This window comes from Aspergillus nidulans, chromosome V (genome assembly GCF_000011425.1).
Source record: "Aspergillus nidulans FGSC A4 chromosome V".
In the NCBI taxonomy this organism is placed as follows: domain Eukaryota; kingdom Fungi; phylum Ascomycota; class Eurotiomycetes; order Eurotiales; family Aspergillaceae; genus Aspergillus; species Aspergillus nidulans.
In genome coordinates, this window is record NC_066261.1 from 1,360,861 (window position 1) to 1,384,599 (window position 23,739).

At 50.3% G+C, this 23,739-nt stretch overlaps 10 protein-coding genes across 10 annotated transcripts, besides 1 other annotated feature; 5 read left to right on the plus strand and 5 right to left on the minus strand.

Annotated features, from left to right (window-relative positions):
- Positions 1 to 23,739: part of a sequence feature (contig 1.89 1..282268(1)) that runs on past both edges of the window.
- ANIA_05229 (uncharacterized protein) lies at positions 378 to 3,276 on the minus strand (the record flags this gene model as incomplete). The annotated part of the gene is made up of 5 exons (XM_657741.1): positions 378 to 611; positions 682 to 2,693; positions 2,753 to 3,108; positions 3,166 to 3,205; positions 3,267 to 3,276. The coding sequence occupies 5 exons, from the start codon at positions 3,274 to 3,276 to the stop codon at positions 378 to 380; spliced, it is 2,652 nt and encodes an 883-aa protein (XP_662833.1).
- On the plus strand, positions 3,550 to 4,533 carry ANIA_05230 (uncharacterized protein; the record flags this gene model as incomplete). The annotated part of the gene is made up of 2 exons (XM_657742.1): positions 3,550 to 4,020; positions 4,072 to 4,533. 2 exons carry the CDS (start codon positions 3,550 to 3,552, stop codon positions 4,531 to 4,533), a joined length of 933 nt encoding a protein of 310 aa, XP_662834.1.
- Positions 5,179 to 6,291, plus strand: ANIA_05231 (sialidase family protein; the record flags this gene model as incomplete). The annotated part of the gene is made up of 1 exon (XM_657743.2): positions 5,179 to 6,291. Exon 1 carries the CDS (start codon positions 5,188 to 5,190, stop codon positions 6,289 to 6,291), a length of 1,104 nt encoding a protein of 367 aa, XP_662835.1. The 5' UTR covers positions 5,179 to 5,187.
- On the minus strand, positions 6,385 to 7,089 carry ANIA_05232 (carboxymuconolactone decarboxylase family protein; the record flags this gene model as incomplete). The annotated part of the gene is made up of 1 exon (XM_657744.1): positions 6,385 to 7,089. One exon carries the CDS (start codon positions 7,087 to 7,089, stop codon positions 6,385 to 6,387), a length of 705 nt encoding a protein of 234 aa, XP_662836.1.
- On the minus strand, positions 9,363 to 11,461 carry ANIA_05233 (uncharacterized protein; the record flags this gene model as incomplete). Its single annotated transcript, XM_657745.1, has 4 exons — positions 9,363 to 9,371; positions 9,448 to 9,461; positions 9,509 to 9,536; positions 9,629 to 11,461. The coding sequence occupies 4 exons, from the start codon at positions 11,459 to 11,461 to the stop codon at positions 9,363 to 9,365; spliced, it is 1,884 nt and encodes a 627-aa protein (XP_662837.1).
- Positions 12,147 to 13,895, minus strand: ANIA_05234 (iron-containing alcohol dehydrogenase). The gene is made up of 3 exons (XM_657746.2): positions 13,755 to 13,895; positions 13,115 to 13,671; positions 12,147 to 13,069 (listed from the first exon to the last, which is right to left on the minus strand). Exons 2-3 carry the CDS (start codon positions 13,460 to 13,462, stop codon positions 12,173 to 12,175), a joined length of 1,245 nt encoding a protein of 414 aa, XP_662838.1. The 5' UTR covers positions 13,463 to 13,671; positions 13,755 to 13,895; the 3' UTR covers positions 12,147 to 12,172.
- On the plus strand, positions 14,004 to 15,545 carry ANIA_05235 (WD repeat protein; the record flags this gene model as incomplete). Its single annotated transcript, XM_657747.2, has 2 exons — positions 14,004 to 14,011; positions 14,104 to 15,545. 2 exons carry the CDS (start codon positions 14,004 to 14,006, stop codon positions 15,503 to 15,505), a joined length of 1,410 nt encoding a protein of 469 aa, XP_662839.1. The 3' UTR covers positions 15,506 to 15,545.
- On the plus strand, positions 16,073 to 17,499 carry ANIA_05236 (DUF914 domain membrane protein; the record flags this gene model as incomplete). The annotated part of the gene is made up of 3 exons (XM_657748.2): positions 16,073 to 16,272; positions 16,330 to 16,520; positions 16,590 to 17,499. 3 exons carry the CDS (start codon positions 16,073 to 16,075, stop codon positions 17,396 to 17,398), a joined length of 1,200 nt encoding a protein of 399 aa, XP_662840.1. The 3' UTR covers positions 17,399 to 17,499.
- Positions 18,789 to 21,331, minus strand: ANIA_05237 (uncharacterized protein; the record flags this gene model as incomplete). Its single annotated transcript, XM_657749.1, has 3 exons — positions 18,789 to 19,826; positions 20,215 to 20,481; positions 20,981 to 21,331. 3 exons carry the CDS (start codon positions 21,329 to 21,331, stop codon positions 18,789 to 18,791), a joined length of 1,656 nt encoding a protein of 551 aa, XP_662841.1.
- Positions 22,024 to 23,736, plus strand: ANIA_05238 (uncharacterized protein; the record flags this gene model as incomplete). The annotated part of the gene is made up of 4 exons (XM_657750.1): positions 22,024 to 22,504; positions 22,682 to 23,028; positions 23,083 to 23,365; positions 23,414 to 23,736. 4 exons carry the CDS (start codon positions 22,024 to 22,026, stop codon positions 23,734 to 23,736), a joined length of 1,434 nt encoding a protein of 477 aa, XP_662842.1.

Consider the following 23,739-nt stretch of genomic DNA (forward strand, 5'->3'; position numbering starts at 1 on the left):
ATCAGCGTGGCTCGGATGAATCGAGAAACAGAGGCCTGCAGAAAGTCTCCGGGTGGCGAGCCTGATTTATGAGGCAAGAATTTTCTTGCCTCGGTTGATATTCATGGGGGAGCAAGGCAGGCCCGGCCCTGGCCGCTCTTCGATACCACTATTGACTATAGCAAGCTTCTCGATCTTGCCTTGTTAAAGTTGTATGCAGGCACGGACGCTGCTCCTGAGCCGTGCAAGTTCGACGGTGTCACTGTATGTCACTGTACTTTCGGTTCGGTCAATCGCATGAGACACGTTTCCTGGTATAGTGAATTCGGGACCGGCCGTTCCTCATAACCAAAATCGTAATAATAACGGGGTACCGGCTCCTAAGGAGTTCAAGGAGGTCATCCCTCTAACCGCCGCGCTGCAGCCTCCAGTTGGGCATTGAACGACTTGACCTGACTCAGGATGCCGCCTTGAGAACCGGGCGCACTCGAGCTCACACTCTGCGCCAGGCTGCGAAGGCGGAGTTCCAGGCCGGCTGTTGGCGACTCGCTGTGTGTGGCGGAAGTGCGGTTCTGGCCTCGCTCGAGGGCGAGGTCGAGGTTGTGTAGGGAGTGGTTGATCGTAGAGCGGGCCTGGTCGTATTTGTTAGTGGGCTTGCTTTGAAGGGGTTAAAAAAAAAAGATGGAGATAGGACGGGCATACCATTCCGGCTTGCTCTTCCCGCGCATGCTTCCTCCGCACAGCGTCCAGCCTCAGGGCGACGGCCTCGCGCTCCCGGCGAATATGGTCGAGGCGGGCTCGCAGGTCCAGCATGTTGCGCTTCGCCTTCTTGACTTTAGCGCTGAGCATGAAGTTGCTGTCGAGCATCTCGCTGAGATCGGAAAGTCGGCCTTCGAGCTCTGCACCGTATGCTTCCACGGCTTTGCGGCGCAGTGTCCACTCTGCGCGTCTTGTTGCGTTGGCCTCGTTCTCAATGCCAGTTTTCAGCGTCGTCAATGTCTTCTCGAGCGTCTCGCGGCAAATCTGGGCAAGGACATCTGCAGGGTTGACGCCCCCGCGGCTCGGCAGCCTTGTTGGTTGTATGTTGGATACCCCATCCGGTGAGTTAGCATCGTCTTCGTCAGAAGATTCAAAGAGCTCGCCGCCGAGCAAAGCCGCATTTGCAAGCCGATGGACCGTGACCGGCACGGTTTCGCCTCGCGGTTGTCGCGGCTTTCGCGTTTTAGGTTGCGGCTGGTCTTCTGTGCCGTCATCTGGAGGCCCTTCGGGCTGGGCTGGACGTTTGTCTCTGCGCTTGGCATCTTTGGGATGTTGCCCGGGTTGAGACTCTTGTTCAGTCTCTGGCTCCAGCTCACGCTCCGGCTCTTCCTCCTGCTCCGCGGTCGGTGCCCGGTTTTGTCGTTTCTTCCCCTTATCAGCATGCACTCTTTCAGCTTCTGGCTCAGCCTCCAGCTGCACATCCTGCCTTTCCGCCGGCACCTGCTTCTCTGGCCGCTTTCTCCCCCTCCCGGAGCGGGCTTGTCCAGCTTCTGCAGGGGCTAATTGTTCTAGCTCCGACGGCAGTTTTTGTTGTTGCTGCTTCTTTCTACCTGCCCGAGCTGCCTTCACTGCCGTACCAAACTCTGTCCGCTCAGCCTGTGGAGTTAGTTCTCGTTCCTTACGTCCTCTCCTCCGCTTGCTATCGCGGGATCTTTCGACCTCTGGTTGTGGCCCAGGTTCATCTTGTTCTTGTCTCGGACTGGACTCATGCTCGTTGTGCTGTTTCCTCTTCTTACTGGAGCGAGCTGTAGCAGCTGGCTGTTCTTGCTCTGGACGTGTCTCCGCTCGGTCAAGATCTTTCTCGTGCTGTCTCTTCCTCTTGCTCATAGCAGAATCTTCCGAGGGTGTCGGAGAACGGATGTGTCTCCTGGGTCGCCCAGCGCGCTTCTTGCCCTTATCTATTCCACTTGGCTGATTCTCAGGCGAATCGAGATTCTCACGTGATGCATCGTTATCTGCAGCAACCTCCTCTTCCACCGGAGTCGCACTCGGCTCATCAGAGTCCCGCTCTGTAACAGCTGCTTCCTCCGTAGGTTCTAAGTTCTTCCTCCTTCGTCCACGAGCACCCTTGCCTGCAGTGCTTCTCGGTACAGCCTCCGAGGTACCTTCTTTAGCAGTTGCCTTTTCGGTCGCAGAAGGTTCGGCGGAAGGTTGTACTGATGCTAGATTTGGGCTTCTTGTTTGTTCATCTTGTGTTCTCGTAAACCATCCTTGAGCTTCCGTTTCTTGCGCTGCTCCAGCGGGTTCAAGTCGAGAGTCCGGTAATTGCTTATGGGCAGCTTGTTGATAGACAGCCTCAGTTGCTGCGAGGCTAGAGACATTATCCCGTAATGGAGACGGCCGTCCCTTTTTTCCTCTCCGCCTGTCCTCCGACGATTCTGATGGTGACGCCGTGCCGTTTACACGCGGAGATTCCAGTCGCGCAGTAGCTTTTATTTTAGGGTGTTCATGCTCCTCGTTCGAAGCTTCAGGCGGGTTTCCATCCGTTCCAATGGCAGGAATCGAAGAAGACTCGGCGGCAGTTTCTTGGTCGGGTCGGGGCGCTTGGTTCGAAGTAATGGTCCGAATTGGTATTGCTTGACCCTCACTTGGGGCCTCAACTGTGGTCTCTGCGGTACCATTCTGAGGGGCGTCGATCGGGGTTTCGATTTGCGCGCCACTCGGCGGTGCATTATCTTTGGGAGATTCTAGTAACACTTAGCCAACTTCCCGTAGACGATTAGCCGAAACATACCGATCCTTCTCCGTTTATTACTCCTCTCCAGCTCCGGTTCATCGTCTGGGGGAATGTCAAAGGTGGACCGACGGGGTGGGAGCTTATTGCGCGCGCTTCCTGGAGTTCGCACGGGTTGGTCTCGCAATGCGCCAAAGGCATTTGTTCGAGTAGGTGATGGCGTCGACTGGGTCTGGATGGCGTCTGCTGTTGACGGCGCTGGAACGAGAGGGGGAGCCTCTAGTAAAGGAGGTTGAGGCGCTGATGCTGGTTTGAGGTCATTGTTGGTGGGCTGGGACGCGGGTTGAGATGATTCTTCGGCGGGCGCTCCGAGACCTAGAGAGAACCCGAAATCGACTTCCTTAATCTTGCGCGTCCTATGAGAATCCCAAGTCAGCGGCCAGGCTAGGAAGACATAGATTGAGGGTGCATACCCTGCTCCGCGCTGCCGCATCTGCAGCCGCTCTACTCTGTCTGTCAAGGACATTGTCAGATATACCGAGATTGGAGCGCAGACCATGGAGAAGGTACTTACTGGAAGCCATCGCCAAGCGACGCGTCAATCGGACGCGAAATGGGTATACAGATGGAAAATGGGTGTTGTGGTGAACGATGGAGAGCGTTTACTTCGTGACCTTCCGACTGGAAACGCGGAGTCCGCCCAATTGGGTTTGGCGCCAAATCTTCTGCCACTGCACTGCGTTTGTTCTGTTCCAATGTCCAGCTCGGTGTCCACCCCTCACGATCGCTCTACGACATACTATCCCTCAACGCACCTTGAATAACGACCAGTCGCTCATTGCGCCCGACTGTATCAAATGGGTTGGTTCTGGGGTTCGAACAACGAGGACCCGGTCAAGAAGCTTGACCCCGGCCTTCGCGAATACCTCGAAAACGAAGCTCCGAAGAAATACGTCCCCGCCTCTCAGAGCCCGCCAGCAGCAGAAGAAAAAGCTTCACCATCTACTACATCCTCTGACGACGCCTCATCCGCCTCTCCCGCTGTTCCCTCCGCATCGCTCTTCCCCGACGGCCGGTATGCACACTTATGGAAAACCTACAAACCTCCTTCTCCCGGCGAAGTCGGACCCGAAACGACGGGAGTTCCGTCATTGAAAGCGCACTCTAAGCAGCGCCAAGCTATGGTAAAACGGGCAGCTATGGAAAACTGTTCGATCGAAAACGAGATCTATCATCTTTGCTTGAAAAGCCCTCCTACTATGAGCGATCGACTTACTGCCTGTCAAGACAAGAACAAGGTGTTCACTCGTTGTTTCACAACACAATCTGTGGGTGCTATATTTCCGCACGGTCTATCGGAGCCTTGCTGACCCAATCAGAAATTCTTGCAAGCATTAGGATACGCTTCAGCACACCAATGGGACGACGAGCGGGAGGAGCGGATCCAATTGCACGCCGATAAGCTATATCACGAGATGCTCGACTACGAGAAGCAGGTGGAAGAAGCTCGGGAGGCCGGTCGAGAACCGCCGCCGTTAACCTCTCTTTTCAACCCCCAGGCCAAGCCGATTGAGCGTGCTAGCGTTGGCCCCGCGGAGCTGGAAATTCCCGGAGGAGAGCCAATCCCAGAGGGCTTCACCCCGTCGAAACCGTTGGAGCGATTGACTCCACACGAGCGAGAGCTGGAAATCCGGGCATACTATCAACAGCTGGAGGAACAGAAGGCATACGTGAAAGGGATGTTACCAGTAATCCGCTCTCACGATGAGGCTCGAGACAAACGGCGCGAGAAACTTGTCGGTTGGTTTGGAGAGACAGTGGGCAATTGGATGACACGGTGAACGGCTGTTTTGATGGTACCTGTATTACTACCCCCGGCGTTTGGACAAGTGGTCTGACGGAGTCAGCAATGTAATTAAGCGATTCTTTCTGTTCAATGACTTTGTTCATGTGTCTCGCAAAAACAAAACTCTTCTTGAAAGCCTAACACCCTTAACCTTATCGATTTTGCAACCTTTTCTGGGAAATAATATGCCGGCCAGTCTCAACAGATGCTGAGCCGGCCGAACTGCGGGGAGATGCAGGAAGGCACCGTGGGCTTGAAGTAACATAGGCTTTCCAGTCGAGGTGACCTCACAAAGCTCAGATAGCTATACGAGAAAAGTCTATATTTCAGCAGCTGTTCATATTGATCTTCAGAGCATACGTTGTTTTGTGGGGCACAGCACCCCAGCGCAGAGCAACGCAGACGCCAATTCTCCCCACATTGCCATGCCGCCACGGAATGCAGGCACAACTGTAACGGTTAATCGTCTAGCCTGATGACGACGCGTCGAATAATATCCCCGTGTAAACCACTGTTTCAGTCAAATTTCCTCCCCAACGGCAATTTTCAATGATGTCATAATGGCGCTGGAATGTCAGCAGAAGGCAGCAACAATCTCGTCCTATTATTCCCCCTGAACCTTGCAACATCTTTCAATTGAAGCAACACCATGCCTGGACACCTTGGTCAGAAAATACTGTCGAAAATCGGCCTAGACGACCATCGAGGTCACCACGGCTCCTCTCACGGCCCCTCATCTCGAGGTCCCCCACTCCACGTTTCCCGCACCGTCCACGAGGACGAACGCCTCGTCCGCTCTCAGCCCCGCGGCACGTATCCTCGACTCGCGAAACTGTCTGATGGCAGCATTCTCTCTGCATGCACCTGCTTTGACGGTCCAACAAGGATCCTTCACATCGGCAAAAGCACAGATGGCGGCCGGCATTTCGAGGACTTCGCCGAGGTGACCCGTGGAAACGGCGATGTCGACAATATGTACATCCTGGAGGTGGCGCCCAACACCGTTCTCGCGGCCTTCCGCAATCACGATCTCGGTCCCAATGGCCCCACGCATTTCCGCATCACGGTGTGCCGGTCGACAGATGGCGGGAAGAGCTGGCGGTTCCTCTCGCAGGCGGCGGAAAAGAAACCGCCACATGGTATCTGGGAGCCGTTCATGCGTATGGGAAGGCAAGGAGAGGTTATGTTGACGTATTCTGAGGAGTTCGCGCACAACAACCAGTGCACGATGCTGGTGCGGTCGACGGACGGAGGAGCCACCTGGAGTCCGCCGCAGTGCCTTGAGGGAAAGAACGATCCGTATCGAGATGGGATGAACGGGATCGCAAAAACATTTGATAATGGGCGCGAGGCGCTACTTATGGTGTTTGAGACGACGACGTTTGGCACCTTCAACCTTGAGGCGCTGATCTCGTATGACGATGGTTACACATGGGGTCATCGGCATCGGGTCTACGTGCCACCACGCGGCCACAATGCGGGATCTCCGCAGGTCGCTTCGTTTGGGGATGGCTCGTTGGCGGTGATCTTCATGACGGATGAAGATCATTCCCAGGTGAAATGGACAAGGAACGCATCCATCAAGGTTGTTTACGGGACCCCTCCAAATAACGGTCACATTCAATGGTCGCCTCCGGCGGTTATCTGTCCCCATCTGAGCCATTGGCCGGGTATCATGGCGTTGGATGACCGCACGCTGCTGGCGACGTATGAATGTGGCGGGCCCAAGGTCAAGTCGATCACGCTGCAGTGACCGATGACTGTAAGACTAGATATATACGTCATCTACTGGGTGAATTTGCTCTATATAGTCAAATATATACATGAATTGAATTGAGATTTAGAATCATTTCAAACCCGCAACTAGCTCATCCACGCTCTTCATCTCTCGCGCATTGTTCTCTCCCACGTCCAAGGCAACCAGTACCCGGCTCACACAGTTGTAGCACGCAATCCCCGTAGTCAACTCCACAATCTCGCGATCCGAGAACCCCTCCTTCTGCAACTGCGCAAACGTCTCGTCTTGCACTTTGACCGTCTGGGTCATTTCGTCCGCGTACCTCACAATCGCCCTCTGCTGCGGCGTCAACGCACTCTGCCCGAGAGCCTTTACGGCCGCGTCCACATCTCCGGTTGCTGTAGAGGGCAGCGTTCGCACGGCGTGCAATTCCTCCGGTTTGATTCCCCCCTTCAAAGCTAGCGGGGCATGCGCATTCCACTCGTATACGGCTTGCGTGATCACGGCCACTCTCGAGACAGCGAGTTCAAGGAGGCCCTGGTCGACTACAGTCTGCGTACGAATGGCACCAAGGAAGCTGTTCCAGCCGTCTGCGACGGGCGGGGAGTGCAGCAGGGAGAGATCGAGGGGGATGAGGGGTCGAGGGCGCCGGCGGGCGGCGATGCGGGCGTAGATCTCGGCTGTTTCGGGGTCCGCAGTCGGCGGCTCAGAGGGGGCGTAGGGAAGGCGCATCTTGGAGGAACGGGTGGTGCTGAGGCGTCTAAATTGGAGAAGAGGTCGGGCTTCGATTCGGAACAAGGACTTGAGGTTCATTGAGCACAGAAAGAAGACTGGGGATGTTGCTATTCATTATGTATGCCGATCAGGTGGCCGGCGGGTAAATGTTTAGGTATCGTCGGGGATCAAGTCGGACCATGTACACAATATACTTCAAAGCTACGGCATATAGTATAGTATAGTGGATTAACTGGTATCCAATAAGACTCACAGACCAGATTTATAGTAAGACCTTGCTAAGCTGATATATCGTCTGGGGGTGAGTTCCAGCTCATATAATCCCACCTCGCCTTACTACCAGACCCCGTTATATCGAGAACAATATCGACTATCTGAAAGCTCGTCCTAAGTTACTAAACACCTTTTTCTGATTAATCATATATTCCGCCAAAAGACTTTGACGTTCAGCTGAAGCTTCTTTGTGAGATTAGATTTATAGCTAGTCTTGCCGTTTGACGCAGGACTGTATATCATGGCTCCAAGCTCGTTATGATCACCGTCTAAGCTAGTCTACTGCTTCTGATATTCTCATTGCACAACATCGTTCCATTGATATTGAATCAAATCTTTCTCAGCAACTCGCGAAGGCATCGGCCAGTGGCAAGACCTCGAAGCTATCACATTTCAATGGCATTGTACATACATTTGATTGCATCGGGACATACATCAGTGGCGATATCTCTGTGAGTAAAGCACGCCCAACGCTGAAGTTCTCCGATTTAATATTGTGACCAGCCTGCACCTGCCTTTAGTGGTGGTTAGCTACATCGATTTTAAGAGCGCTATAATATCAAGCAGCGTGCATACCACAGTAAGGCTGGCTTAGTCCACAAGAGGCTGATGAGAAGATGAAGGCAATCCGTGCGATTGCGGGTCAGTATGATGAGGATGACATCTATAATATGGGTGAGTCCGGGACTATTCTGGCGTATTCCTCCATCACAGAGCCTATCTTCCATTAAAAGGCCTGGTGTCAGAAAAGATAAGACTTGGGTATTTATGATATGCTGTGTCATGCCTCCGGATTTGATCGGCTGCCGATATGGGCAATTGGGAACACATGCAAGCCACGAGCCCTTTGCAATGTCATTGTCTCAGCAATTGGAATTCGGTGGCAGTGGAACAAGAATGCCTGCATGAACCAGATTATCATGCGCGAATAGCTCCTGGATTTCTATCAACATATTGGCCAACGATCAATTGTTCTTGCAATAGACAACCTCCCTGCGCATCTTCTGCCTACAGCTAGCACAACCACCACCACCACCACCACCCTCTCCTCCTCCTCCTAATATACGCATCTGCTGGGTCCCAAGTTCGACAAGCCGGTCCCAGCCTCTCGATCAGGGCATTATCCAAAACCTGAAGATATATTATCGAAAACAGTGGTTAATGCTTTCTCACTATGAAAGAAAGTGGATCCGCTTGAATCTGTAGCGATTCAAGATTGCATACGCTGGCTTGCACGGTCCTGGCATCATGATGTCCAGAGTTCAACTATCTTAGCCTGCTTTTATGGGATCATGCTGGTTGTGGAGCCTATACAGCTTCCAATTGAAGCACTTGATCAAAGACCACTATATATGAAGGTCAGCAATCTGGGAGGCTATCAAATCTGGATATCTCCTTACTTTTCAACCCTCCAGAGGAGTCTCAAGAGTTCACTAGTTTTAATGAGATGTTCCAGAGGCAGTACTGATTACCGAGGCTTCTAGGAATGCAGATCCATTTTCTAATGATCTGAATGAAGATTCAGCCGAGCCGGCCCCCCTTCTAAAGCCTCAGGAAGCTCTTGGTGCTGTACGACTATTAATCTCTTATATGCAGGGTCAGAGTGCATTCAAGGCTCCTTTTCTTAGATCTCTTGAGCGACTAGAGCGAGATCTAGAGGCTGAAATCACCACACCGTGGGCTCAGGCCACCGTAGATACTTAACTTAGAAATGTTTAGATAAAACATAGAAACTTCATCTTGGGGATAATTTCAGATAGGCGTATTTTCCGCTGGGATGACTTGTAATGGCTCAACGGGGCCGCACTGTAGTTAATCTGTAACGTGTAGGATGAACTTGTCATCAGGTTAGAGTTCGCTGGGTGTTGTCAAGCCCTCTCTTAGCCGGTAAACCTGCTCTCGATATCTTGGGCATTCAGTTAGCTCTGAGACTATATATAGAGACTTGTTGTAATCTGCGGTGTATCTACTTTGCTCTTTTCAACCACTTAAGGACAGAAATAGTTCTGTCATCTCCGTTTTCTTATGTCGTTACGAATTCTAGCTGACACTGCACGCAAAGATTGAGGGCTACACTTTTAGACGACCTATTACCACAATCCAAAAGTCAAAAGTTAAAAAACGCCCTCTGTTACTGTGCCTAGCCATCGGCCGCTCACTTACACATGACACTCGATCTAACGACCGCCACAAGCGGTGAAAATGAAGCTGCTGAGCCACATACAATATTCCCTTCTCAATAACCCTTTGATCTGTGAAAATGACGTGCCAATGAAGCCATCTAGACTTTTCATGACTCGCTAAACCGGTGTGGCAGCCGGATTTGCCTTCCTCGATGACTTACGGCGGTGACGCCCTTTGGGAGCATCAAGTGTTTGGGAGAGGGATTCTGCTTTTTTGGGCGCTTTGGAGCTGCGGGGGACTTGGGCTTGCCTTCTTTAGCAGTCACAATATCATCTTGAGGCTGTATTTCTGACTCTTCGGCTATCCAAGTCTCCTCGTTCTGGTGTTTTCTCTGGCGCTTTTTCTCCTCTTCTTCTTGCAATCGAATCTGTTTTCCTGAGGCTTTGATCCTCCTCCTCCTCCTCCTCTTCTTAGCATTTTGCTGCTTCTCTTCTTTGTCTTGCTGTCCTCGTAGCTTGGCTTTCTCTTTTGCAGCTTCAGCTTGCTGTATAGCCTTATCTTTCTCCTTTTGCAGGTTACGCGCCTGCTGGGTCTTCCTAGGAGAATAGAAGACTGTATTACCACTCTCTGCGGCCTGTGACTGGAATATAGGAGACTCTCCTCGTTTCTGTTTCTTTTTCTCATTTGCTAGCGCATCCTCAAGGTCTTTGCAGCGCGCCTTCAGCATGATTTTCTCCGTAGAAAGGTGATGGATTGTAAGGCTCAACTTCTCAGTATTTTCATTCTGAACGTCAACATTCGCCTGCTTGAGAAGCCTCTCAATATTTCTCCAGTCTTCCCCTCGCAATATAGCTCGTGTAGACTCACTAGGTGAAGTTTTTTGTGCTGCATTCTCCTTAAAACGAGCCAGAACAACATCAGGATTCCAGGGCACTAATCCAGTTGCTCTCCATGAGTTCTCAACATTGGCTTGAGATACAGCCTTATTCCAGGCCTTACAGAACAGTCCGAAGAATTCTCGTTCTGTAACAGCATTGAGGCCTTGAGATGCATGCAGAAATGCCTCTACTTCATCATCATACGCCTCGGATAAAGGAGAGATGATGCCAACATCAAGAGGCTGCAATGTATGTGTTGAATGAGGAGGATATGTAGCCAGGAGAATCTTATTCTCTTCACAGTAGTCAAGGAACTTCATTGTGACAAATGAACCATAACCATCTAGCAACAAGAGCCTCCAGCGGCCCCTTGCCTTTGGCTTCGTCTCCCTGTCGAAAACATCCCGAAGCCATGCCAAACACACATCGTCATTGGTCCATCCAGAAGGGGAGGATGTAAAGAAGCAATTGTGATACTCAGGATTGAAGTCTTGAAGCCATGTATCTTGTATTTTGCTTGAAGCAGACTGATAGACCAGGCCAGGAGGCAGCTTGCTTCCGTCTGCGCAAATACAGGGAATTGCAGTTATCCTTTCACAGTCACCATCGTGAAGATGCTTTTTGAAGCTCCCGATTTCATGGCTCTCCTTGGAGAAGATTCTCTTGTTTTTAGAGCCGATTCCAATAAGAAACTCCTTCTCATCCACGTTGTAGGTATCCTCTGGTTGGACTTTGTATTCATCCAATTTCCGCCTTAATAAAGCAAAATATTGTGAGTACTTAAAGGTAGTCTCGTCCTCCCTGTGTGAAGAATCACTGCCGGTTGTACAGACACTCATAAACTTGCTCTGATGTCTCCTTTGAAAGCGCGAAACCCAGTTTGCTCCTGGCTCTTTTTGAGCACTCTCTCGAGCAAAGTTCTCGATCATCTGCCTGGATGCCGCTAGGCCTTTCTCGGACTGCTTGTCGATGTATTTTATAAGCTCATCCTCCTGTTGGGGGTTGAGCAGCTGCTGTTTTGCATATTGTGCCTTTTTTGAGCCCTGAACACCCCGATGTCTTCTAGACAACGTCGTACGGCTTACACCATACTGCTCAGCGATTTTAGCATAGCTAAACCGTTCTCCAGGCTTTATGGATTCGATTGCTGCCAGTGCCGACTCCATTGAAGCCATATTTGTTGCGCTCATGGCTTATCTGCAATCAAAAAGTCGGTGTATACAAATCTCGGCGTCACGTGTAGATGGGCGACAAATGATAAAGCACGGCAGTACCTGGAGAGCACACTCCGGCTTTCATGGTGTGTAATTATGATATTCCCACCTCGATTTGACAAGTCTGCAGAGAGAAGAAGGCGGGACAATCGCATAAGACCATTGAGAGGTTAGAGCAGCTGGTGGCCACTTCCAGACACAAAATGTGCCTCCCACAGTTATTCAATCGTACGTGAGAATACCAACATCGTGTGGCTGTTGGCTTGCGTACCGTAGCTATGGGTTTCTCTATCCTACCTCTGTTCCTCTTAATAATAACCTAAAGACCCAGGAAACTAGATTTCTCCGTAGCCTGTGTGAATGTGGCCTGAAGAAGTTATATAATTCGAAGTCAGGTAGGTGTTTGTTCTTTGCCCGAGTTTCGTGTTGAATGACGAGGCATCCATTGTCAGAGTCTTTGTACTGAAACAGATGATAGTTGGAGTCTAGAGTCGCGTTTCTGTTGCGTTACATCTTCTGTCCCTCGTTACTAGCTTTTTATTGGCTTTGTTGAGAATGGGATATTGGGATGGTTGCACGTTCGCCGATACGTGTAGGGTTGGCCATAATCATCAGGGATATGCAGTCCATCAGATGTATATGCATTTCTAGATCTAAAGGTACATACGTCGATCAAATTACCTGCTCCAAAATCTCCAGTACCTGCTCCTTCTCGTTCAAAGGAACCGGATTCGATCGACACCACCGGTCATGCAGAGAGTTTGCCGCGAGGCCGTCCAGCTTATCCTGGGCAACGCCAACTTCACCCAGTGACCGCGGCATGCCGAGTTCCCGAAACAGAGCATCTAGCACGTCTCCCAGGTCAAGACTTTCCTTTTGCAGACCGCGCGACTTTATTACATCCGCGACTATCGACTGCTCCAGGAGGAACTCGCGCAGCCGGGATTGGCGGTCGTTGTTGGCGTTGTATTTTGCGTTGTACTTGCATACGGCTGGGAGGAGGATGCAGCTAGTCTCGCCATGGCCGACGCCGAGAGGACCGAGCTGGTGGCCAATTCCGTGGCTAGCACCCAGTTGAACCTTTCCGCTCGTACAAGCTGCCATGGCATCCACGGACCCGAGCTGACATGTCAACCGAGCATCAAGATCTTCTCCCTTCGGATCATGACGACACCTCACAAGCCCTGGCACTAAGTTCGCGAGCGCTTTCAACGCCAGTGAGTCCGATTCCTCTGACGTTCCCTTGACCGCGCAGAACGTCTCGACGCAGTGATCCACCGCACGCACGCCGGTGCTTATCCAAACTGATTCCGGGGTCTTGGATACAAGCTGTGGATCGAGGACAATCAGCTGCGGTCCGCGGAGAGGTGCTTGGAAGGAGTGTTTGCGGTGCGTGCGGTCGTTCGTCGCGCCTGCGAAGTTGGAGTACTCTCCTGCTGAAAGGGTCGTGGGAACAGAGACAATGGGAACCGTGGGAGTGGCAGGATCGGGTGCAGAGGGGGGTTCCTGATTCGGGCCCATGCAGAGTGTTTCGAGGTCCTCGAAGGTTTTTGCACCATTTGCGAGAGCCTACATTATTAGTACGTGCAAATCAAGGTACTCGGGTAACCATACATATGCAATCACTTTCGCACCGTCCGTCAACGACCCACCGCCAACTGTGAGGATGAGATCTGCCGAACAGACTCGTGCGTCTTCCGTGATCTCAAGGACTTCAGACCAAAGCGTATGGCTCTTCATGCCAATCCGTCGGCCAACAATCGCGACATCGACTCTCCCAAGCGCCTGGGCAAGCCTGTCGAGCGAGTCGGTTGTCTTGGCCAGCGATCCGGAGCAAATGACATAGACGCGCTTGGCGTTGAAAGTGTCGACAACATGGCGGGAGACGGCTTCAGGAAATGGGAGGCCGTAGGAAAGGAGCGGGCGAGGCCGGTCAGCAAAGGCAGGGCGGAAGGTCTCCATTGTATGGTTGTAGTTGCTGAGATGCGCGTTTCGAGCCTATGGTGGCCGAGATGACCTCACCTTAAGTAAACTACAGTAATACTGCCAGTAATGTGGGGATGTGGGGCTCATGGAGAATTGAACCGTGTATGAGGTAGGAGCAGATCCGATATACTACTGGCACATACGGCGGGCAACATACGACGAAGGTTGCTAGAGGAGATAAGGCCCTTGTATCTGTGTTAACTCAGATTCTCACAAATGTCAAGCAAATGAGCCTCAAACCTGAGACGCCGGTATTATTTGCACCTACTTATAAGCGCATGTCATTCTGCTGTTTCATCGTTTCTGAGCGGGCCTACCAGGGTCGCTATTCTCAAACAAGGTCAGGAGTCAAAGTGTGCCATTTGGCTGACCTTTAGGACCTCACAAGCTGTGACACTCGTGCATGCCCGGTAGAGATCCCCTTGTCAGTTTCGTATGAGGGGTTGTGAAGTCATGAAGTCTGAACTAACGTAGGGGAGCTCCTCTGTACACCTCCACGGAAAAACATTAGTCCGTTATGACCGAGTTCGTACACGGTGGTCCCTCTTCGGCCTCTCCACCATCTTTTGACGTTATTGTTGTCAGTCCTAATGAATGAATTCGTATCTCTTGAACAGGGCCCTGGGGTCCATTCCTCCGTCCGCATTCCATTCTGCGCAGACACTCCGTCTTGTCCATAACCTTGAACCCGCTCCCGGCATCCGCTTCTCGAGCGTCGCCCAGCCTGCGAATAGTGAAATACGCGAATCGAGTGCAGACGAGATTTACGCCCATAAAGCTGGAGCTAATGTGCTAGCAATTGATCAGTATGACGGTCGGTTCATGGTCTCTGGCGGTGCCGATCCGTCGATACACCTGTGGGATTTAGAGGCACGAGGCTCTGAGCTCAGTTACACCCACCGACCGGCCGCCTCGGTCACAAAATTCTCGCACGATGACGCCCATACGCATGCTATCACATCTGTTTCCATCTATCCGTTTGATCCAACGCCGTCTACGATCATCACGACCTCTCACGATGGGACTTTGAAGCTCTCGGCCCTGCAACCGCCAACCATTACACCTGTCCATACCTTCAAACTCGATTGTACGCCGTACGCCCATTCCCTGTCTGCCCATCCGAGTTCGCCGCTGCTTGTTGCTGTTGGAACCTCCGAAAAGCCCGTTCGGTTACTCGACCTGCGATCTGGGCTATCCACGCATGGCCTACCCGGTCATAGCTCTGCCGTCCTTTCCGTGTCGTGGGCTCCCCATCGACCTCACATACTAGCTTCCGCTTCAACGGACAATCGAGTAATACTATTCGACATTCGCCGCGCAGGACATAACTCCGCGATTGCCACTCTTGACATGGATGATGCAGTGGGCCTCGTTCCTCCCCGGAGTACCCCAAGCTTGTATCGCAGCCGCCCCGCGTTTTCACCCCACGCTCGGGCGCACAACGGTCCCGTGACAGGCGTTCGATGGACACCAGATGGATCATATCTTGTGACAGCCGGCCAGGACGCCAGGATTCGTGTTTGGCAAGCAGCAACCGGCGCTAACACACTCGTTCACTTTGGCCCACGCGTCCAGAATACCTCCTCACTCCATTTAGCAGAGAGGGCGCCCTTGATTGTGCCCCATGGTCAGATGGGCGCAGGCCATGAGATATTTCTGTGGGCTAATTTCAGTGACTCCGACCACCGAGGAGAGATTTTCATGCTTGGACTTCGAGAAGGGACATTCATCAAGCGTTTACGGGTTCCCGGTTTGATGGCTCAGCGATCGCAAATACAAGGTAGATCCAACGCTCTGAGCGCTGCGCGTATAAACGCTCTAGTGTGGCGTGGGAACGGCGCGTCTGGCCAGGGCATCGAGGTGTTTTCCGCGCATGGCGACGGGACGCTGAGATCGTGGGTTTCGCGAGAGCCAGAAGAAGCGCCAACTGAAACTGAGGAGGCTGAACAGGCAGACCGCAAGCGCAAACGGAATGTACTTGAGGAGATCTACCATGGATTTATGTCACCCTCGGTTTGAATTAAGGAATGCATGAGTCTGCCATACGCAGTTGCCCTTTTTCCACGTGTTGACGTTCCTCATGGAATCTCACCACATTGATGCTACGCGAAAGTCGACCCAGCCGATGGGACAACTTGCTGTTAAATGCTGACGGAGAACACCGATTATCCGCTTTCCATGCAGAGCTTTGACAGCCCAAAGTCCAATCGCAAGAGTGGGCCGGAGACCACATTTTGATTGGCAGAGGAACCCCCACGAGGCTTTGGTCTCGTTTAAATCTCGAGCCCAGACCGGCTCTTGCCCAATGAGGAATCACGCCCGGCCCGCCGCTTCGGGCCTCTTCCAGCTTTCTCTTAACTTTTCTGACCTCCTCTCGCTCCTTGCTTTTTCCTGCTCTTGGTTTCCTGCACATCCCACCTCCTCTGATTGCGGCATCTCAGACGACCGTAGGCGAGCGACTTCTGGGAGTTTTGCGCTCGACCAGGTCATAAAGCTCCCATCGCAAAGTCGTTATATTAGTCTTGTTAATCCCGTCATTTCGCAACCCCACATCGTCGCACCTTTCACGATCACGGTGGTACCACTATGTCGGACACCAAGCACCGGCCAGCCGTTCAAACAACAGCTGCAGAACACTATGGCGAAGTTCCGTCCCCAGTGGTGTCTGCCCATCCGACGAGGGAAAGTTCCGCACCGGAAATCGCTGCGGACCTAGTCGATGAACAAAAGAAAGGGTTTTTTGCCTACTTCCGGACCAAGGAGTTTTACGTAACTTTGCTACTTGGGTAAATGCGCAAATTGAAATACCATCTTACGCACTGCTGACGATCCATTCTGATTAGACAGTTTTTGGCGATCGCGAACACTGGCACCAACACGTTCAACACGCTTCTTGCGAACAAGAACACCAATATCCCGGCTTTCCAAACATTCTTCAATTATTCCCTGCTGAACATCATCTTCACCTCGTACACCATATACAAGTATGGTATCAAAGGCTGGTTTGAGATGCTATGGAAGCGCGGGTGGAAATGTGAGTCCTCATTTCGTCCCGCCGAAGACATATCTTTAGTCGATCGATCTCTAATAAATATTGTCATAGATATCATTCTTTCATTCTGCGATGTCGAGGGCAACTACTTCATGGTCTTGGCCTACGAGTACACCACTATGATGAGCGCGCAGTTGATCAATTTCTGGGCCATTGTCGTCGTAGTCGTTGTATCTTTCCTGTTCCTTCGCGTTCGTTACCACATTTCTCAGGTGCTCGGCATATTGATTTGCATCGGTGGTATGGGTATCTTGATTGCGTCTGATCATATCCAAGGCACGAACGGGGGCGATATTTCGCGCGGCAATCAGATCAAAGGTGACCTTTTTGCCCTCCTGGGAGCGTCCTTTTACGGTCTCGCAAACACGGGTGAGGAGTTTTTCGTCAGCACAGCACCGGTATACGAGGTCATTGGTCAGATGGGATTTTTCGGCATGATAATCAACGGTGTCCAGGCGGCAATCTTTGATCGCAAATCCATTCAGCACGCGCACTGGGACGGACAGGTGGGCGGATACCTGACAGGTTACACCTTGTGTTTATCAATCTTTTATTCAACGGCACCACTATTATTCCGTCTTGCGTCTGCAGCCTTCTTCAACATCTCCCTCTTGACCATGAACTTCTGGGGTGTCATCATTGGCATTCGGGTCTTCCACTACAGCGTTCACTGGATGTATCCGATTGCGTTTGTTCTTATTATCGTCGGCCAGCTTGTCTACTATCTCGGGCGAAAGGTCTTGGGAGAAGCCCGCAAGCCTTGGCTTGGTCGAAACCAGGAACGTGGAGTTGCCGGCATTTTCACCGCGAAACGAAGAATTGAATCGAGTGCAGCGGCTTTCCGCACGGCACCAGCATGATAATGGATCAAAGGATACAAACATGAGTTGAAGCTGGTCTAGCATGTTTTCGATAAGAGCGATCGTGTTTTGAGCAGATTTACTGCAATCAAGGAGTCATATAATCTAGTGATATCAACGAACAAACTTTGTATAAAACTTCCCACCTATTCGTTTGTAGACTTGAAACCAGCCAAAAGAAATGATCTTTGAGCAGCTTTGAGCAGCTGTTGGTACCGATTACCGCCACAGTTTTACTTCGTCGCGACTCGCTTACCGCTTCTAATCTCTGGCTTGAGATAGTCGACTCTCACCGACCCTTTTGTATCCTTTCGATTGATCCCAGACACCACCCATTGGACAGATTAGGCTAATCGACGAGTCCGCCTATGCCAGAGACAATTGTCATGCATCGTTCTCGGCCAGTTGTTGTTTTCATAGACCTGCTAATATGCTGCTGTCGGCCAGATTGCAGGCATGTTACCTTTGCAGTAGCTATGAGCAAGCATGTAGTACTACAGCGGGCGCCTGCGATCGTGCTTCCCATGGTCCAGCATAGCATACTATTGACTCAATGCACCATGTGTGCAGCTAACTTAAGTTTCTCACAGCTTTAAGCCATGCGATTCCTTGCTCGGAATCAAGGGGATCACAAGTATAATCTGTCGAGGTGGGCGCATATACTGCCGCATTGTCTAAGTATATGCATATATCGGGTAGCAGCATGTTTGGAAATAGTAGAGGATGAGTACAGCAAATCCGTCACTGCTGGCATACGCTTTATAGCGAATCAATACCATTCTACGGGGTCAAGCGGACAGCGTACAAGGAGACAAAAAATCGACAGGACAGAGATTCGAACTCTGGACCCCGAAGGGATTAGATTTCTAATCTAACGCCTTAACCGCTCGGCCATCCTGCCCGATTGATGGGACTCACTAGTTTGGTAGAATCATAGCAAAAAAATCTTCTTAAGGTAGCGTTACCATATTTCCTGCCACGCCAACGCACTGCCCAGGCAGTCCGTGCTGTGCTGCGAAGAGACATGCTTGACAGAGTGATGGAGGTTTGTCTAAGCACACTGAACAGTTGCTGTCCCTCGTTCCCCTGATGTTGACTTTGCGATGAACGTGGTCAGAAATTGTCACAATCCGTAGTCTCAGTATGCGGCCTGTTTGGAGGGTCACTATACAAATAGTACTATGTAACTATATCTTTATTGAAGATCCAAAAATCATGTTCTGAAACATGTAGCCACTGAGACTAGGTATGAGGGATGATGCGCCATAGCCGTGTTAATCGACGTCTTGCGAGTCTTGGCCTCCTGGATTATATGAGGACGCTCTAAAAGCTATAATGAGGAATGATCTCCGAGGACGAGCCGTGTCGCTAATCGCCGTTCAATATGAGGCTAATCGTCATGTCCTTGACGGGATGGACGAGCTATGATAGCTGCAGGTTTGTCCGAAGGAACCTTCTGCCAATGGTCAGATTGTTCTATCTGAGATGATGGGCACGGAAGCTTTCTGTAGATCAAATCAATTTCGTACTTCCAAGCATCAAATACATCAGCAGAGTGTCTTGTATCAGGATGATCTGGCCCTAGGACTTTGTTGCGCAGCTTGCAACACACGTCAATCAGTGTTAGGGCATCTGTAATCCTGCTTTGAGATTTCCAGGTGGATGCCAGGTTGGCCATGCTCGTCAGTGTATCAGGGTGCTCTGCTCCTAGCACTATCTTCGAGGTCTCCATTACTAGGACCCCCAGCTTTTCAACTTCATCCCATCGTCCCTGGTTCCAATAGGTGGATGCCAGGTTAGCCATACTCGTCAGAGTTGAGGAATGCTCAGGCCCATGTTCCTCCTGATACATTTCCAACAGCAGCTTATATAGAGCTTTGGCTTCAAAGTATCTTCCATCGCTAGCAAGGCAATTTGCAGTATTTTGAATAGGGTTGGTATGCTGCTTCTGCTGCTTGATAAACTCATCTTCTTGCATAAGGGCTTGAACATGAGGGGGGTATTTCCGCCAGAGCGCTCGATTAGTATAGTTATCATCAGGAAATGCCTCTTGAATTCGATCAGCCACTTTCTGGATCCAGTAGCTAAGCAACTCATTCTTCTTCAACCAGTTCCGGGTAGCAATATGCACCAGTCGGTGCATACTTATATCAGTGTCTTGATTGTTGGTGAATGAGTATGCATTCAAAAGCCCCAAGGCGTCAACTGTCTGTTTCTTCGTCGATTGTGATGGAAGAAGGGACCGAGGGATGTTCCGCGGATTGATACAGGCCATGAAAGATAGGTAGTCCGCTGCCGCTTGGTTCTGGTGCTGAACCTGGTTGAAGGATATTAACCAAGTAGTAAGAACAGCATTCTGTATATCCTTATAGCGTCCTGGATCCCTGAAGTCTTCGCTAAGGAGTTCCACTGCATCTTCTTCCTGCTCCTGAAGGAGGGCGAGATAATCAATAGGCTTATATTGTCTCAATGATATATTCTGATGCTTGCGTGATTGCCGAGCTTTCGGTTTCGTGATGTGAACAGAATATGGCCTTGTTCGCTCTGAGGAAGGAAGTCCTCGAGAGCTGGAGCTTGGTCATTGGCCGCTAACCACATGTCTGTATCATCCGCATTGTCAAAAACTAGAAGCCACTTGCCCGCACGCTTGGAGCTGAGGTATGCCTTCATCTTTTTTTGACATCCGCCGGCTTCACTCCATGAAGACCTAGTATCTCTGCAAATCTGAGGAACATTTGTTTAAGCAGCGCATGGCTAGTACATGGGACCCAGAAAACCGTGCACTCGTGAACTCGGTCTCGTATGCGGTAAGTTACCTCTAAGGCGATTTGAGTCTTCCCGACCCCTCCTAATCCAGTAATTGCAATCCTTCGGGGCCCATCTTGCATAGCGAGCAGTTCTTCTAGCTTCGTGATTTCATCTTGACCGCCAACAAATTTAGGATTCCTTGGTAGTGAGATTACCCAGTGCCGTTCTCTGTTTCCTTTCAGCGAGCCCGGCGTTGTTTGAAGAACAGGCATGGCTGACAGCAGCAGTTTTGTGTAGGCAGCAGCTGTCAACGCTGCAGATCCTTGACACTTTTTCTGCTTATGAGAATCACAATAGTCACATATTCCTCGGATCACAAGTGTTGGAAGCTCATTCATAAGCCCTGCGGCCTCCATCTCAAATCAAAGTATCCCATGCTGTTGTGCTAGTCGGTCCCGCGTTTCCGAGTCCTTCATCACCCGATTCCCAGACGCAATCAGGCCGTAATGAATACACGGTGCCCTCTTTTCACGCGGCTGTCGTTCAACCTGTTGGTTTTTATCACACTATTCACAATCAGAATTTTTGTCCGCATGGTGATAGGAGGAACGGAAAAGGTAATCCATGTGCTGATCTAAGGGGGAGAATTTTTCTCATGCTAGCGTTCCGGTTTAGTGCCGCGCCCACGATATTTGAGATAGCATCCTCGCCCGTCATTTGTTTTGCTTCCAGTTGGCTCAAATGCGTTAGAAGGACCTGCAGCGGTTGATTCAAAACGTCTGTAGGCTCGAACTATCCGCCCTGGGCTGCCTTGCCCTAATCGTATTGTATCACCCCGCCATGTTTTCCACCCGGTTTGCTGACAACAACGTCTAATCGAATGTCATTGCTTTCGCTCGGGACTCCCCCTCCAATACCGACCATGAGTCCGAACTGGAGCCGAGGAAAGGTCAAACGCATGCGGGATACCACGGTCGCAGAAGACACTGTTCCATACACCCCGCTTGGTAGATATCCAATAACTATATGATGGCCGTTTAGCTCGCCGAAGTCGTAGGCATTCGCATCGGATATCTGCTGGGGTGGTGTGTGGATCCTGTCGAGCATGGCCCGGGCCGCTGCTGCCTCTAAAGGCAAGGCACAAACCCACGCGATCGTGTAGTCATCGAGTCCGGGGGAAGCCATCATGGACACAGCAAGACCGCAAAAATAGATGGCCCGCGATCATGACCCCAAAGATATAGGAAAACCTGCAAGAGAACCGATCGAATGAGAATCAACAGGTTAGCAAACGAGGTGAGGTAATTAGCTAGGCGGCCTGCAGGCTAGCATACTCAACCGACCGCTTGCCTATGTAATTCCCAATCCATTTTTATGTTCATCGATTGTACTGAAGCGGTATATACTGCATGACGTGTCCAAGGCTGACTTGGAGTATCCAGCTCTTTTGGCCCATAGGAATACTCGCCCGTGAGGCTAAGGAAGTCGCGGATTCCAGCTAACTGAACGCTTCCTTCTGCGGACCGGAACTGGACTTATATATTCCATGGTCCTGCGAAGGTCAATCAAGCCTAGTTGCGAATGAGGTAGACAAGTGGATCATAAGATTAATACGTGGGTCGACTGAACTCCGAGCTCTGTCTTATTGAGATACTCTGAGTACAGCTTTCTTGTGGGGTCTTGCGTACACGCGCTGCCGGATAAACAATATTGTGCTTCCGGTACGGCATACTGTTCGAACAAAAGGGCAAAACCGTATTTAGCACGTAACGAGCTTGTACACCGCTTTTCCAACCGCTTGCTTTAAAAAGGGCTGGAGATTTCTCCTTGTATTTCTTATTTCATTTAACTTCTTACCTTTGTACAAAGCTTTCAGAATGCCTCGGCCGTCAATAAATCTTGAACCATACAAGGATGAAATTTCTACCTTATATAAATCAGGCAAATCTCCTCCTACTATTGCTATGCTACTAGGGAATCGATATGACATTCAGGTTAGTGAGCGTACGATCAAGACCCGCCTTAGTATATGGGGGATTCATAAGACAAATCGTACAGCCTCAAAAGACACAGTTCTTCATGCCCGAATCAAAGTTCTTCTATATCAAGTTGGCCTCTCAGAGAACGAGATTCTACATGTTCTTCAGCTTGAAGGCTGGAATATTCAGCCTAGAACATTGAAATATGTTCGGCATCAGAAAGGGCTCTTGCTGCGTACAGTAAATCCAATTGCTGATCAAGCCGAAGTTGAAAGGGTCCTAAACCAACTTCGTACGGACCTTGCTACCGGTCAAATTGAAGGATATAGTATAGGAATGCTTATCGGCACTTTAAGAACCAAGGATTTCAGATTGGCAGGTATGCTATACAGGAATATTTCTTATTTTAAGCAAACTGGCTGACTTCGTACAAGGGACCGCTTGTTCTCTATATATAAAGAGCTTTCTCCAGCTGCTGTACATCGACGCTGGCAAGATCTTCAACGCCATCGAGGAGCTTATATCACTCCAGGACCTAATTTTATCTGGTCAATAGATGGCTATCTTAAGCTAGCTCCGTACGGCATTGAAATATATGCAGCAATTGATGCATATTCTCGATATATTATTTGGATTTACGTTGGTATCAGCTCCCGTACGGCTGTTAGTGTCCTTCGCCAGTTTCTTGATACTGTTAATATTGCTCAACAGCAGCCTCGCTTTGTACGAACAGACCGTGGTACAGAGACAGTCTTACTGGCTGAAGCTCAATATAAGCTTCAGCAGTCTCTTCATCCAGAGATTGATATTAGGGACTGCTACTTATATGGAACAAGTACTTCTAACCAAAGAATTGAGGCATGGTGGCTTCAATTAACCCGTGGTATGGTGTTTCGATATAGAGTAAGTACTTATATACCATCTCTTAGTTTGTACAAAGGGCTAATTAAGAATTAGGAGTACTTTCGTGGCCTTCAAGAGGAAGGCATATTCTCTATAGATCAGTTAAGTGATCAGATTGCTTTGTATGCAATCTATATACCTCTTCTCCGAGTCCAAATTCCATCATTTGTACGCACATGGAACCATCATCGAATTCGGAACCAGCCAAATCGTCCGCATTTGGTGCCCGGCAAGCCTTATATGAATTATAACTTCCCAGCTACTGGTGTTGAGAACCAGGGAATCAAGTTTGATATGGAACTATTCAAGCGCTTGCAAGAAGATGTCCAAGACTGGGGTAAGTTCCTAACTATTTCTATTACTAATTACTAACTATATATAATAGATATAGATGAATATCTGCCACCTGAGACCTACCACTGGACTCGAAATCAGCTACTAGAGCTAGGATATGATCCTCAGCAACCTCCAGAAGCTGTGGGGGACCATATTCTTACTCCATTTCGTACAATATATCTCGGGCTTCGGGCTAGGATTCAGGCACATATTGAAAGAGGAGCTCAGCCAATCCTTCAGATATCTCAACCACCAACTGGGGCTTTTGATTGGGATCCACGGCTTAATCCTCATGGGACTGAAGCACTAGAGCGCGTACGAGAAGTTGAGGTAGAGTATGAGTTAGATGAATCAGAAGAGCTAGAGGATTAGTTT